The sequence below is a fragment of the Euphorbia lathyris genome, chromosome 7 (genome assembly GCF_963576675.1).
Source record: "Euphorbia lathyris chromosome 7, ddEupLath1.1, whole genome shotgun sequence".
Classification (NCBI taxonomy): Eukaryota; Viridiplantae; Streptophyta; class Magnoliopsida; order Malpighiales; family Euphorbiaceae; genus Euphorbia; species Euphorbia lathyris.
In genome coordinates this window covers 16606403-16618421 of record NC_088916.1, presented here as the reverse complement: position 1 = coordinate 16618421, position 12019 = coordinate 16606403, and the positions used below count along the sequence as shown (strand labels likewise).

General features: G+C 34.5%; 1 protein-coding gene across 1 annotated transcript; it reads left to right on the top strand.

Annotated features, from left to right (window-relative positions):
• Positions 1-3355: 3355 nt before the first annotated feature.
• On the top strand, positions 3356-11608 carry LOC136235581 (sucrose-phosphate synthase 4). The gene is made up of 14 exons (XM_066025367.1): positions 3356-3692; positions 5291-5380; positions 6619-6842; positions 7000-7063; positions 7147-7346; positions 7422-7902; positions 8121-8246; positions 8379-8510; positions 8595-8771; positions 9009-9062; positions 9145-9207; positions 9779-10621; positions 10952-11079; positions 11179-11608. Exons 1-14 carry the CDS (start codon positions 3480-3482, stop codon positions 11456-11458), a joined length of 3075 nt encoding a protein of 1024 aa, XP_065881439.1. The 5' UTR covers positions 3356-3479; the 3' UTR covers positions 11459-11608.
• Positions 11609-12019: the final 411 nt, after the last annotated feature.

The following is a 12019-nucleotide window of genomic DNA, read 5'->3' as shown; positions in this document are numbered from 1 at the left end:
TGGAAAATGTGTATATGACAATGCCACAGGGATACACTCAACAGGGCTGCAGGATTTCTCAAGTTGGAAATCCCAATACCTACACTGCTACATCTACTGACCTGGTATGTAAACTTCAAAAGTCCCTTTACGGACTTAAACAAGCACCTAGACAATGGTTTTCCAAATTGTCATCTACTCTGCTTGAATTGGGGTATCAACAGTCCAAATCTGACTACAGCTTGTTTACTTTGCATACTTCAAATACTATAACTATGGTATTAATCTATGTGGATGATCTTCTTATTTGTGGAAACTGTGCACCAAGTATAGAACACTTGAAAACCATGCTTTCTAAGACTTTTCATATGAAAGATCTGGGAAACCTGAGATACTTCCTGGGAATAGAAATCGACAGATCCAGTTTGGGATTTTTCTTATCGCAGAGAAAGTACACCCTTGACATACTTAAAGAGAATGACATGGCTCTGGCTAAACCAGTCAAACTACCTATGGACAGTCACCTAAAACTCACTCCTGACAAGGGAGATTTACTCTCTAAACCTCAATCCTATCAAAGGCTCATCGGACAACTCATCTATTTAACCATTACAAGACCTGACTTATGCTTCCCAGTTCAAATACTCACCCAATTTATGCATTCTCCTACAACTGTTCACATGCAAGCTGCAAAGAGACTCCTTAGATACCTTGTTGGCACTTCTGCTCAAGGAATACTTCTTGCGTCCAAGTCTGCAGCTCGATTAACGGCTTACTGTGACAGCGATTGGGCAAGTTGCCCTATGACACGCAAATCCACTACAGGTTTCTGCATATTTCTTGGTGATTCTCCTATTTCTTGGAAAGCGAAGAAACAGATAGTAGTAGCTCGTTCATCTGCAGAGGCAGAATACAGAGCAATGGCTCTTACAACCTGTGAGGTGACTTGGTTATCTAATCTGTTGAAAGATCTTGGTCTCACTTCCTTGCCTCCGACTCTACTGAAATGTGACAATCAGGCAGCGTTGGCCATTGCTGCAAATCCTGTTTTACATGAAAGAACTAAGCATGTTGAGATAGACTGTCATTATGTTCATGATCAACTGAAATCAGGTCATCTACAAACTAGCTATGTTTCTACTCGAGACCAGGTGGTTGACATTTTCACTAAAGTTCTTCCGGTTCATCAACATATGCAGCACTTAAGCAAGTTGAGCAGTTCCCCTGTTTCTCCTACTCAACTTGAAGGGAAGTATTAAGGATAGAGAAAGAATAATTTCTATTTAAGTGTCCTTTTGTGTCTTTTCATATCAAGTTAGTTATTTAGTTTTGTCTGTAGTGTTGTTGGTTCCTTTATATGTCATGTAACGGTACCATTTTGGACAAGAGAATAATATACAAAACTTTCAGTGTCATCTTCTCTTCTTCTCTTTTTCTGCAAATTCTTCATCCCTCTGCATTCAGGTTTTGGGTAACTTGCTCTTCAGATATGCCCCTTTTAATCACTTAAGGGGACATTTCGAAGCTTTTATTAGTTTAGAACATCAATCTAAGTTTTAAATAAAGTTTAAACCCGCATGTTAATCTAAATGATGTCTCTGTATGGAGGTACATACTTTTTATTTTCTTGATAAAAATTTGACTATAAATGGCATTCTTCTTCTTCTTTTTATTATTCTAGATAACAACTCTCTTCATCATGTTGCACTTCATATAAAAAAAAAATTAGTTAAAATTCTGTACCAAAAAAATTCGAGAATAAAGGGAAAATTCTGTCAAACTCTTGAGCATCTAATGAACTGCATGAATTATATGTGGAAAAAGGATTCTCTACGCATTAAGTATTAATTAATTTAAGAATAAGGATGTTCCGAGTAATATGCCAATGAAGGAATATGGGGTCAAATATATATATGACTCCTCAACTTTTATTACCGTCCTGCTTCAATACTGAACATAATAACTTTAGATTTTACTAATGACTATTTTGAATGAACCACATTCAGACCATCAATAATAATCTCAAAATAAAAAAAAAAATGTTTGCGAACCATAGGAAATATGGAACCATAAATTTTTATTTTTCAAATCACAACTTTTGAATGTTTTTCTATGTAAACAACACTTTTCTCTATTCTAACCAAACAACACTCAAATGACTTCAAAATCAAAAAATTCAAAAGATAAAGTTACTCAGTCTATTATTCTACCAGTTCTATAAAGGAGGGTTACTTCTTATTTGAGTGATTATGTTAATTAACGTTAAAATGGACCATTATGTTAATAAAGTATAAAATTCAATGGCTATAATATTCGGTTTTAAAGTTAATGATCCATAATAAAAATAAGTATAAAGTTCATAAACAATCACTTTTTCTCCCTACGTAACAACACCTCAATGATCTCAAAATATATAAAAAATCAAGAATTAAAGTTGCACAGAATATCAATTCTATAATAGAGGGTTACCTACTATTGGAGTGGTCATATTGATCAACGTTCAAATAAGGTCTCTATGCTAATAAAGTGTAAAGCTCAAGGTTCATAATGTTCGATTTTGAAATTCATGAGCCATAATAAAAATAAGTTAAAGTTCAAGAGCCATAGATGTAATTTACCCAAGAAACAGGCAACCTAGACCACCCAAACCAAGTTGTTCAATTATATTTTATCACATCTTAAAACTTTGAAAAAAAAAAATATCACAAAATAAATAAAATAATAAACAATTCCTTTTTCTCCCCTCTCTCCTAACCAAATAACACCTGAACGACCTCGCCATAAAAAAAATCATCAATTAAAGTTGTTCAGAATATAATTGAAACAACACCTGAATGACTTCAAAATAAAAAGAAAAATTAAGAATTAAAGTAGTTCAAAATATCATTTCTACAAGTTCTATAATGGAGTGTAGACCTGGCAATTATCGTGTCAAAATCGTGTTATCTCATATTTATGTTCCATATGGTTTTATATGTTATAAATGCTAGAAAAATGATTTTCGTGTTAATCGTGTCGTGTCAGTCGGATTGGCTCTGTAATCGTGTTTTCGTGTCAGAAATTGCCACCTCTAATGGAGTGGTCATATTGATCAATGTTAAAATGAGTTATTATGTTCGTAAAGTGTAAAGTTCAAATGTCATAATGTTCAGTTTTAAAGTCTATAAACTATAATGAAAATAAATGCAAAGTTCAGGGACCATGGATGTAATTTACCCAAAGAATATGCAATATTAACCACCCAAACCAAGTTGATTTAATTATATTTTATCATATCTTAAAAATTGAAAAAAAAACACAGATCACAAAATAAATAAAATAATAAAAAAGAGAATTCTTGGCCTTATTATAAATAGATTGCCTTGCTTACGTCTAACTTGGTTTCAAAGTGCAAAAAAAGCTAGCCTTTGAAAACCATCTTCTCTCCCTCCAATTCATCATCTCTGAAACATTTTTCTTTCTTTTCTTACCCAAAAATTTAGTTTCTTATTTTTGTTGAAATGGCAGGAAATGATTGGATAAATGGATACTTAGAGGCAATATTAGATGTGGGGAACAGTTTAAGAGCAAGAAATGATGGGAAATTGAAGGCTGTTAAGTTTGAAGAAAACTTGGAAAAGGAGGACAAGACTGCTTTTAATCCTACTAAGTATTTTGTTGAAGAAGTTGTTAATAGCTTTGATGAATCTGATCTCCACAGGACTTGGGTTAAGGTAATTACATAATTAATCCTTTCTTTATTCTTATATTACTATATCATCTACTAATTATACTTCTTTCTTATGTCAATCATTCATTTAGAAAAAAAAAATATTTGGATTAGTTTTGAAGGAGAAAAATGATCGGTGTATGAACCTTTCATATTTATTTGGTCTTAAGTTTTGCTTATTAAATTAGTTAGTTATAAACATCTAATTTAATTAAAGATGTATTATTTGTTTAATCTGTATTAGAAATTATATTTTTTATAATTTGAAATAAGGTTTTTACAATTTCCTTTACGCCACATTACACGTTAAAAACTATTTTTAAACTGTGAAAAATATAAATTTCAAATGCAGATAAAATGAAAAACACTCTGTAAACCCAATTTTGTATATTATTTTTTTTTTTGTTCGTAGGACAAAAAAGTTAGGAACTAATGAACTGAAAAATAAAAAATTGGGGGCTCGGGATATTTTTTCCTAGTAAATTTTGATTATATATTAAATAATTGGATGATATTCTATTTTTAGGGTCCTTTTTTTTTTAATGATATTTTTAGGGTCCTTGATATTTGAGGAATATGAAAGAAGTAAAAAGCAATAAAAATGTTGACAACCATCAATCTAATTTAATTTATGATGGGAAAAAAAGGTTAGGATATTATATTGGCATGCATGTTCAGATTATCATTTTAGTTCCAAAAGAAAATGAAGTTTGTGAATTTGGTTCTACATCAAGATTCGGTTCTTTCTACGGACCCACACTTGATCTTTTCTTTCTTTTCTTTCCCTTTTTTCTCTCATTATTATATTTGGTATATTGAGAAAAACATAAACAGGAAATATAAAACTTGAATTTGTAAAAACATTTTCGGTGGTTTAAAAATTCTCAAATAGAAGTGATTTGTTTTGTACAATTTATAAATTCAGCCATTTCACTAAAAAATTGTTATGGTAGTTATTTATATATAAAAAAAGCATTTGGATGAATTAAAAAGATTGACTTTATAAATTAATTAAACAATAAGTATTATTTGACCTAAAAAATGACTCGCATATACTTTATTTGTAATTTTTCTTATTTATAAACTTTTAAACTACAAAAACTATCATTACAAATCGATCAAACCACACGATTTATTTTTGTAAATCTTATCATTTTAGCTCCATAACTAAAGGGGTGTTTATTTGCTCCTTTTCAGGCTTCTTTTTACATTTTCATTTCAAAAGGAGAGTTTTAGGTGTTTGGTTAGTGACTTTCTGTTTGCTTTTACATCTGAAAAGCAGTATTAGGTGTTTGGTTAGTGATCTCATGTTTGCCTTTTACACCCGAAGAACATACTTTTTCAAAAGCAGAGAATCTCTGCTTTTTGGAAAAACAACTTTTTCCAATAGCAAACCGTAACAGCAACAACAAACAGTAGATAAAACAAACGAGTCCTAAATTAGAAAGCATATTCAATTATAAGTAGCGGAAGTTATGGATTGTAACTTACAGGGTCGGTTTCAGGAAAGGCAATTTAAATAATAAAAATTGAGTGGTGGGTGTTGAATGAAAAAATTAAAATAGTAGTGGTAAAGTGTGAATAACAATATTTTGTGGGCAGGTGATAGCAACAAGGAATACTCGTGAAAGGAGTAATAGGCTTGAGAATATGTGCTGGCGAATTTGGCATCTTGCCCGTAAAAAGAAAAAGGTCATTTTCTTTCCCCTCTTCTTATTCTATTTTTACTTTTTTCTTCACAACACATGTTCTCTATGATTCCTTTATTTTACATTTATCTTCATTTATTGGATGAGTTACCAATTTCAACTATCGTTTCCATAAATACAATATGGACCTAACAATAAATAAAAAAGAAGCTTATTACTAGCTTTTAAATGTATCTTTTTTCCTACCCATGTGCTCTAATTGGACAAGCTAGCAAATTACACTTTCTTTTTTTAAATAAATTTATGTGATAATAAGAAAGGACGAAACGAAACTAATGTTTTAATAACGTCCAAGAAAAAAAAGGAAGAAACGAAATTAGTTAAGATTAATAACGTCAGGAAAAAAAAATTAATGTTTTAGGATATTCCCAAACAATGTAAGGTATAAGGACAAGTATACCTTATCTCAAATGACAACATGGTTAGGTATTAATACCTAAACTAATGAAAAATATATCAATCACAAATATTGTTATAGTGCAAGTGTGTGATATGACATTCCTTAATTATAACATGACAGTCACATGGCAACAACGTGTTGAAAAAAAAAGTAAAAAATTTATTTTTTAATTACCATTTTAAAGTTTTAAACAATTGAATTTAGTAAATAACAAATATATTATTATTTTTAACCATATGATTATTCAAGTAATTTTTTCTATCTTAAGTAATCCGAATAACTTTATTGAAATCAAAAGAAAACTTCAATGATTCCATAACAAAATGAAATCCAATGACATTTTTAAACTAACTTTAAATTGATCTAGTCATTTCTATTATGTAATTACTTTATAAATTGTAATTGCAGCCTAGCCTTGCATTGTACTGCCAATGTCAATAGAATTTTAATCTCACTATGTCACATATATCCTTAAAGTTGTACCAACAACGTTTTAATAACAATTCAATAAATAATATAATTGGCCAAATTTTATATCATATTAGGTAAACAGCTAGAAAATGCAATTAAAAAAAATATTAAAAAATAATAAACACAGTTCACCAGCAATCATAAAATTATAATAACAAAACAAAAACATTTTTTTTTGTTTAGTTCACTACCTAGGCGCCGTCCAAGAGGCTGAATCGGAGAAAATCATATCGGCTTCTCGATTTCAGGCACTTGTGCGGTGCCTAGACAGGCTACTGGTAATAAGAAGAAAACAGGTTTGCACTGAAAAAAGAAAAATATGGAAACAAGATTATGTTATGTATATGCAGTTAGCAAGGGACGATGCACAAAGACTAGCAAAAAGACGATTGGAGCGAGAGCAAGGGAGAAATGATGCTGATGATGATCTTTCTGAGCTATCTGAGGGTGAAAAGGAAAAGGGTGATGTCAATGTTTCTGAAACTGTCAAGGAATTGGTCAGAATTAACTCAGATATGCATATGTGGTCTGATGAAGAAGAAAAGCCTAGGAACTTATACATTGTGCTTATCAGGTTTTCTTCATCTTCATATCTTCTAAGATGCAAACATTGACCCATGAAATGAAAAAGAAACTCACAAAATAAGAAAGCATCACAAAAATGCAATAACAAAGTTTCTAGCAATGAAGATTGCTACAACTGATTCACATTTGTTATATAATGCTCGTAGTATACACGGGTTGGTACGTGGAGAAAATATGGAACTCGGAAGAGATTCTGATACTGGGGGTCAGGTAATTATGCCACATCATACCTAATAGAATGAATGAATGATGCAAAGATCATAGAATTAAACTAAATTCTGTTGTAACTACAGGTGAAATATATCGTTGAACTTGCTCGAGCTCTATCTAACACGAAAGGGGTTTATCGTGTCGATCTTTTGACAAGACAAATCACCTCACCTGAGATAGACTTTAGCTATGGTGAGCCGACTGAAATGCTGGAATGCCCGCCTGAGAGCAGTGGTAGTAGTGGAGCCTACATCATTCGCATTCCTTGTGGCCCTCGTGACAAGTAATCCGTGTTTTATTCTTCATTACAGGTCTAATTTGTTTCAAGTAATTTTTGACTGTTAAGTGTACACTTCAGGTATATACCGAAAGAATCACTCTGGCCTTACATACCAGAATTTGTTGACGGAGCCTTAAGCCACATCGTCAACATGGCTAGAGGTCTCGGTGAACAAGTGAACGCAGGAAAGCCGAATTGGCCATATGTGATTCATGGACATTATGCTGATGCTGGAGAGGTGGCATCGCACCTTTCCGGGGCCTTGAATGTGCCGATGGTGCTCACAGGACACTCACTGGGAAGGAATAAGTTTGAGCAATTGCTTAAGCAAGGCAGGCTCACTAAGGAAGATATCAATGCAACATATAAGATAATGAGAAGGATTGAAGCTGAAGAACTGGGATTGGATACAGCCGAGATGGTGGTCACTAGCACAAAACAAGAAATTGAAGAACAATGGGGATTATATGATGGGTTTGATCTTAAGTTGGAGAGAAAGCTTCGGGTTAGAAAACGTCGTGGAGTCAGCTGCTATGGAAGACACATGCCAAGGATGGTGGTAAGAATGCCTTCTGATTCTCTACACTCCGTCTTAACAATTTCAAGATAGGATTATAGAAGAAGATAACTGCCTTGCCAGTTTCTTCCAGTAATCACCGTAGTTTTCAACAAGAAAACTTCTATCTATGGTTCTAAGTATGAAATGGACATAACTAAGAATGTGAACCCTGATTCGTATCCCGCATCTAAAAGTATTTTAAAAACTGTATGCATCAGGTAATTCCTCCAGGCATGGACTTCAGCTACGTAACAACAGAAGATTCAATCGAAGGTGATCTCAAGTCATTAATTGGGCCAGACAGAACCCCAAAAAAAAGGAATCTACCTCCCATTTGGTCTGAGGTAAATGAACTCTCCTGTACTGCCTAATCTGTTTTAAATGGCCAAAAAATGACCTTCCTATATTGAATAATGAGAAACCGAACATCAAGTATCATCCTCACTAATTATTTATTTGGAATATTGTAAATGAAGGTTATGAGGTTCTTCTCAAATCCTCATAAACCCACTATACTTGCATTGTCTCGTCCTGACCCAAAGAAGAATGTCACTACATTGCTCAAGGCTTTTGGGGAGAATCAACGTCTCCGAGAGCTAGCCAACTTGGTAAATTCTGTTTCATTTGAGGCAATTTCAGTACAATTAACTCTGCAGAAACCAATATACCCAACTTTGATGGCCTTTTTGCAGACACTAATATTAGGTAACCGAGATGACATTGAAGAGATGCCCAACAGTGGCTCAGCTGTTCTTACAACTGTAATCAAGCTGATTGACAAGTATGATTTATATGGTCAAGTTGCCTATCCCAAGCATCACAAGCAATCTGATGTTCCAGACATTTATCGTCTTGCTGCAAAAACAAAGGTACATCATATTTTATAAAAGAGCTGATATTTATCCCACCTTTCCCTTACCATAATTGCTAATCGCCTCAGCTCATATATCACAGTGATTGAAGCATTTTCATGTAATAGTAGAGCTCATAATCCATGAGTCAATCTTATTGCATACTATCTACTTTCACCATAATTCCTTTGGTTTCTCTCTGCAACATTTGAACTGCTAAAAGTAATACTTCTATGGTGGCTTTGTCTCTTGAAGGGAGTTTTCATCAATCCAGCTTTGGTGGAACCATTTGGTCTGACAATTATAGAGGTAATTTTGTGGCTTCATATTCATAGAAGTGCATTTAACATAAGATAAAATGTCTCTTTCAATTCCACAATGTGTCTTGTAGGCAGCGGCTTATGGTTTACCAGTTGTTGCTACCAAAAATGGTGGACCAGTGGACATTTTGAAGGTAACATCCAAAATTCTATTCCCACAGTTGGATTTCAAGGCTTTGTTTTTGTTCTTTCATTAAGAGCCATTTAGAGACTTATCAATCCTTCCCTAAAATCTTACTTACAAATCGTCCTAAAATCTTACCTACAAATCCTAACGCATAGTGAAGTTCTTCAGCAATTCTGCTGCTATGAAGTCCAGTAACTTCTGTTATCCCAAAAACCAATTCTAGCTTCTATACGAAGTTGTTACGCAAAAGGCATTTTTTGTGCTGTGCTGTTTGAAAGTAACTTATTACGGCCATACCCTCTTCCAGTTTGATCAGGCAGTTCTAAATTTCAAAAGGTCTTCGCCCTGCTTTTCAAACTGTCCATACAAAAATGCACTTCATTTTTTATTCTATTTCACAGGAAACTAGACGACTTTATTCTCTATTTCTTTTTTCTCCCCTTTTTTGTTGAGATGCCAATGAAAAGAATACCAATATGCACCATAACTAGGCCTTTTCTTAGCTACTTGTCAATAATTGCTGAGTCCAAATGCAAGGATGTATTCCAGCCACCTCACAGAAGATTTCTTTCTACCAGGTTCTAACTAATGGCCTTTTAGTCGATCCTCATGATCAGAAAGCAATTGCGGATGCACTTCTAAAGCTTGTTGCTGACAAAAATCTCTGGACAGAATGCCGGAAAAATGGGCTAAAAAACATCCACCGTTTTTCTTGGCCAGAACACTGTCGCAACTATCTCTCCCATGTTGAAAATTCAAGGAACCGCCACCGAACAACCCGCCTTGAGATTACACCAATTCCTGAAGAACCAATGAGTGACTCCCTAAAAGACGTTGAAGACCTGTCTTTGAGATTCTCCATCGATGGGGATATAAAGCTTAACAGTGAGCTAGATGCAGCAACTAGACAGAAGAAACTAATTGAAGCCATTACACAAGTGGCTCCTTCCTATAGAAATGTTACTGTTACTTACAGTCCTGGCAGAAGACAGATGCTATTTGTGATAGCTGTTGATTGTTATGACTGCAATGGGAAAAGCACAGAAAACTTGCAAGAAATTATCAAGAATGTAATGAAAGCTGCAGGCTTGCGCCTAGGGCTTGGCAGGATAGGCTTTGTACTCTTGACAGGCTCAACTTTGCAAGAGACAACGGAAGCTTTAAAATATTGCCAAGTCAATATAGAGGACTTTGACGCAATAATATGTAATAGTGGAAGTGCAATGTACTACCCATGGAGGGATATGGTGGCTGATATGGACTATGAAACACATGTGGAGTACAGGTGGCCTGGTGAGAATATTAGGTCTATTGTACCTAGAATAGCTAAGGAAGAAAATGGAGCTGAAGATGATGTCCTTGAGTGTGTTCAAGCATGTAGTTCTAGGTGCTACTCTTATAACATCAAACCAGAAGCCAAGGTAAGAGATTTATTATGTTGAAGAAAATTATCAGTTATTAATGGAAGGTAATAAGAGGGCGAGCCTTGGCGCAACGGTAAAACGTTGTTGCCGTGTGACCTGAGGTCACGGGTTCGAGTCTTAGGAGCGGCCTCTTGCCAATTAAATTGGCAAGGGAAGGCTTGCCCCCAATACACCCTTGTGGTGGGACCCCTCCCCGGACCCTCGCTCAGCGGGGACGCGTAATGCGACCGGGCTGCCCTTTTTTTTTTTTTTATTAATGGAAGGTAATACTGTGAAATGTATAATATTGAACAAGTGCTAATGTATCTTCCTGTATATGATTTCCAGATTCGAAAGGTAGATGACATTCGTCAAAGGCTTCGTATGAGAGCCTTCCGATGCAACCTTGTCTACACACGTGCAGCATCAAGGCTAAACGTGATTCCATTATTTGCATCAAGAAAACAATCCCTAAGGTATCGCATTCTTCATACGACATTGCAGAAAAAATTGAATAGAGCCCTCTGAATTAATAATCAAACAAGGCTAAAATTACATGTTTGCTTCTTCTGCAGGTATCTTTCAGTTAGATGGGGAATTGATCTCTCTAGAGTAGTTGTCTTTGTTGGCGAAAGAGGGGACACAGATTATTATGAACTACTGGCTGGCCTCAATAAGACCATCATCATACGAGGCTCTGTGGGGTATGGAAGTGAGAAGAATCTCCGCGGAGTAGACAGTTTTAAAAGAGAAGACATAGTCCCTGATAAAACTCCTAACTTGGGCTTTGTGGACGAGAATTATGAAGTTCATGATATCTCAGTGGCTTTAGAGGCTCTAGGAGTCAAGATTTAAATAAATATGTGCCTTCTTTTTCCTTTTTTCCCCCTTTTATTGAAGCAATTAATTGTGCTATACTCTTATGGGTTATGCAAAGCAAAAGATACATTTACAATGTACATTTTATATACATGACAAATGTAAACTTGTAGGATTTTATGATTACCTAATTGCCCTTGAACTATCCAAAACCCCTTCACCTTTTATTTCATCACATTTTCCCCTGACCTATCCATTTTGACTATGTTTGCACCCATTAAGACAGAATCTGTTAACTCCGTCTAAATTGAATGGAAAACGGATTCTATCTTAGTTGGTGCAAACATAGTCAATTTGGATTGGTAAGAGAACAAAGGTGACAAAATAAAAGGTTAGGGGAAAATGTGAAAATTTGGATAGGCCAAATAGATTGTTACATCTTAGTAATATAAATCATTCTTGGTCTCATTCCTAGGAAATTAAAACTGCATCACTTTCATGTATCCCTTGTCTATGCATGGTGAGAAATATACCTGTAGGGTGAGTGATTTATGTGCAGCTGTGTATGAAAGGATGGATGACTCTACGATTGAGTAA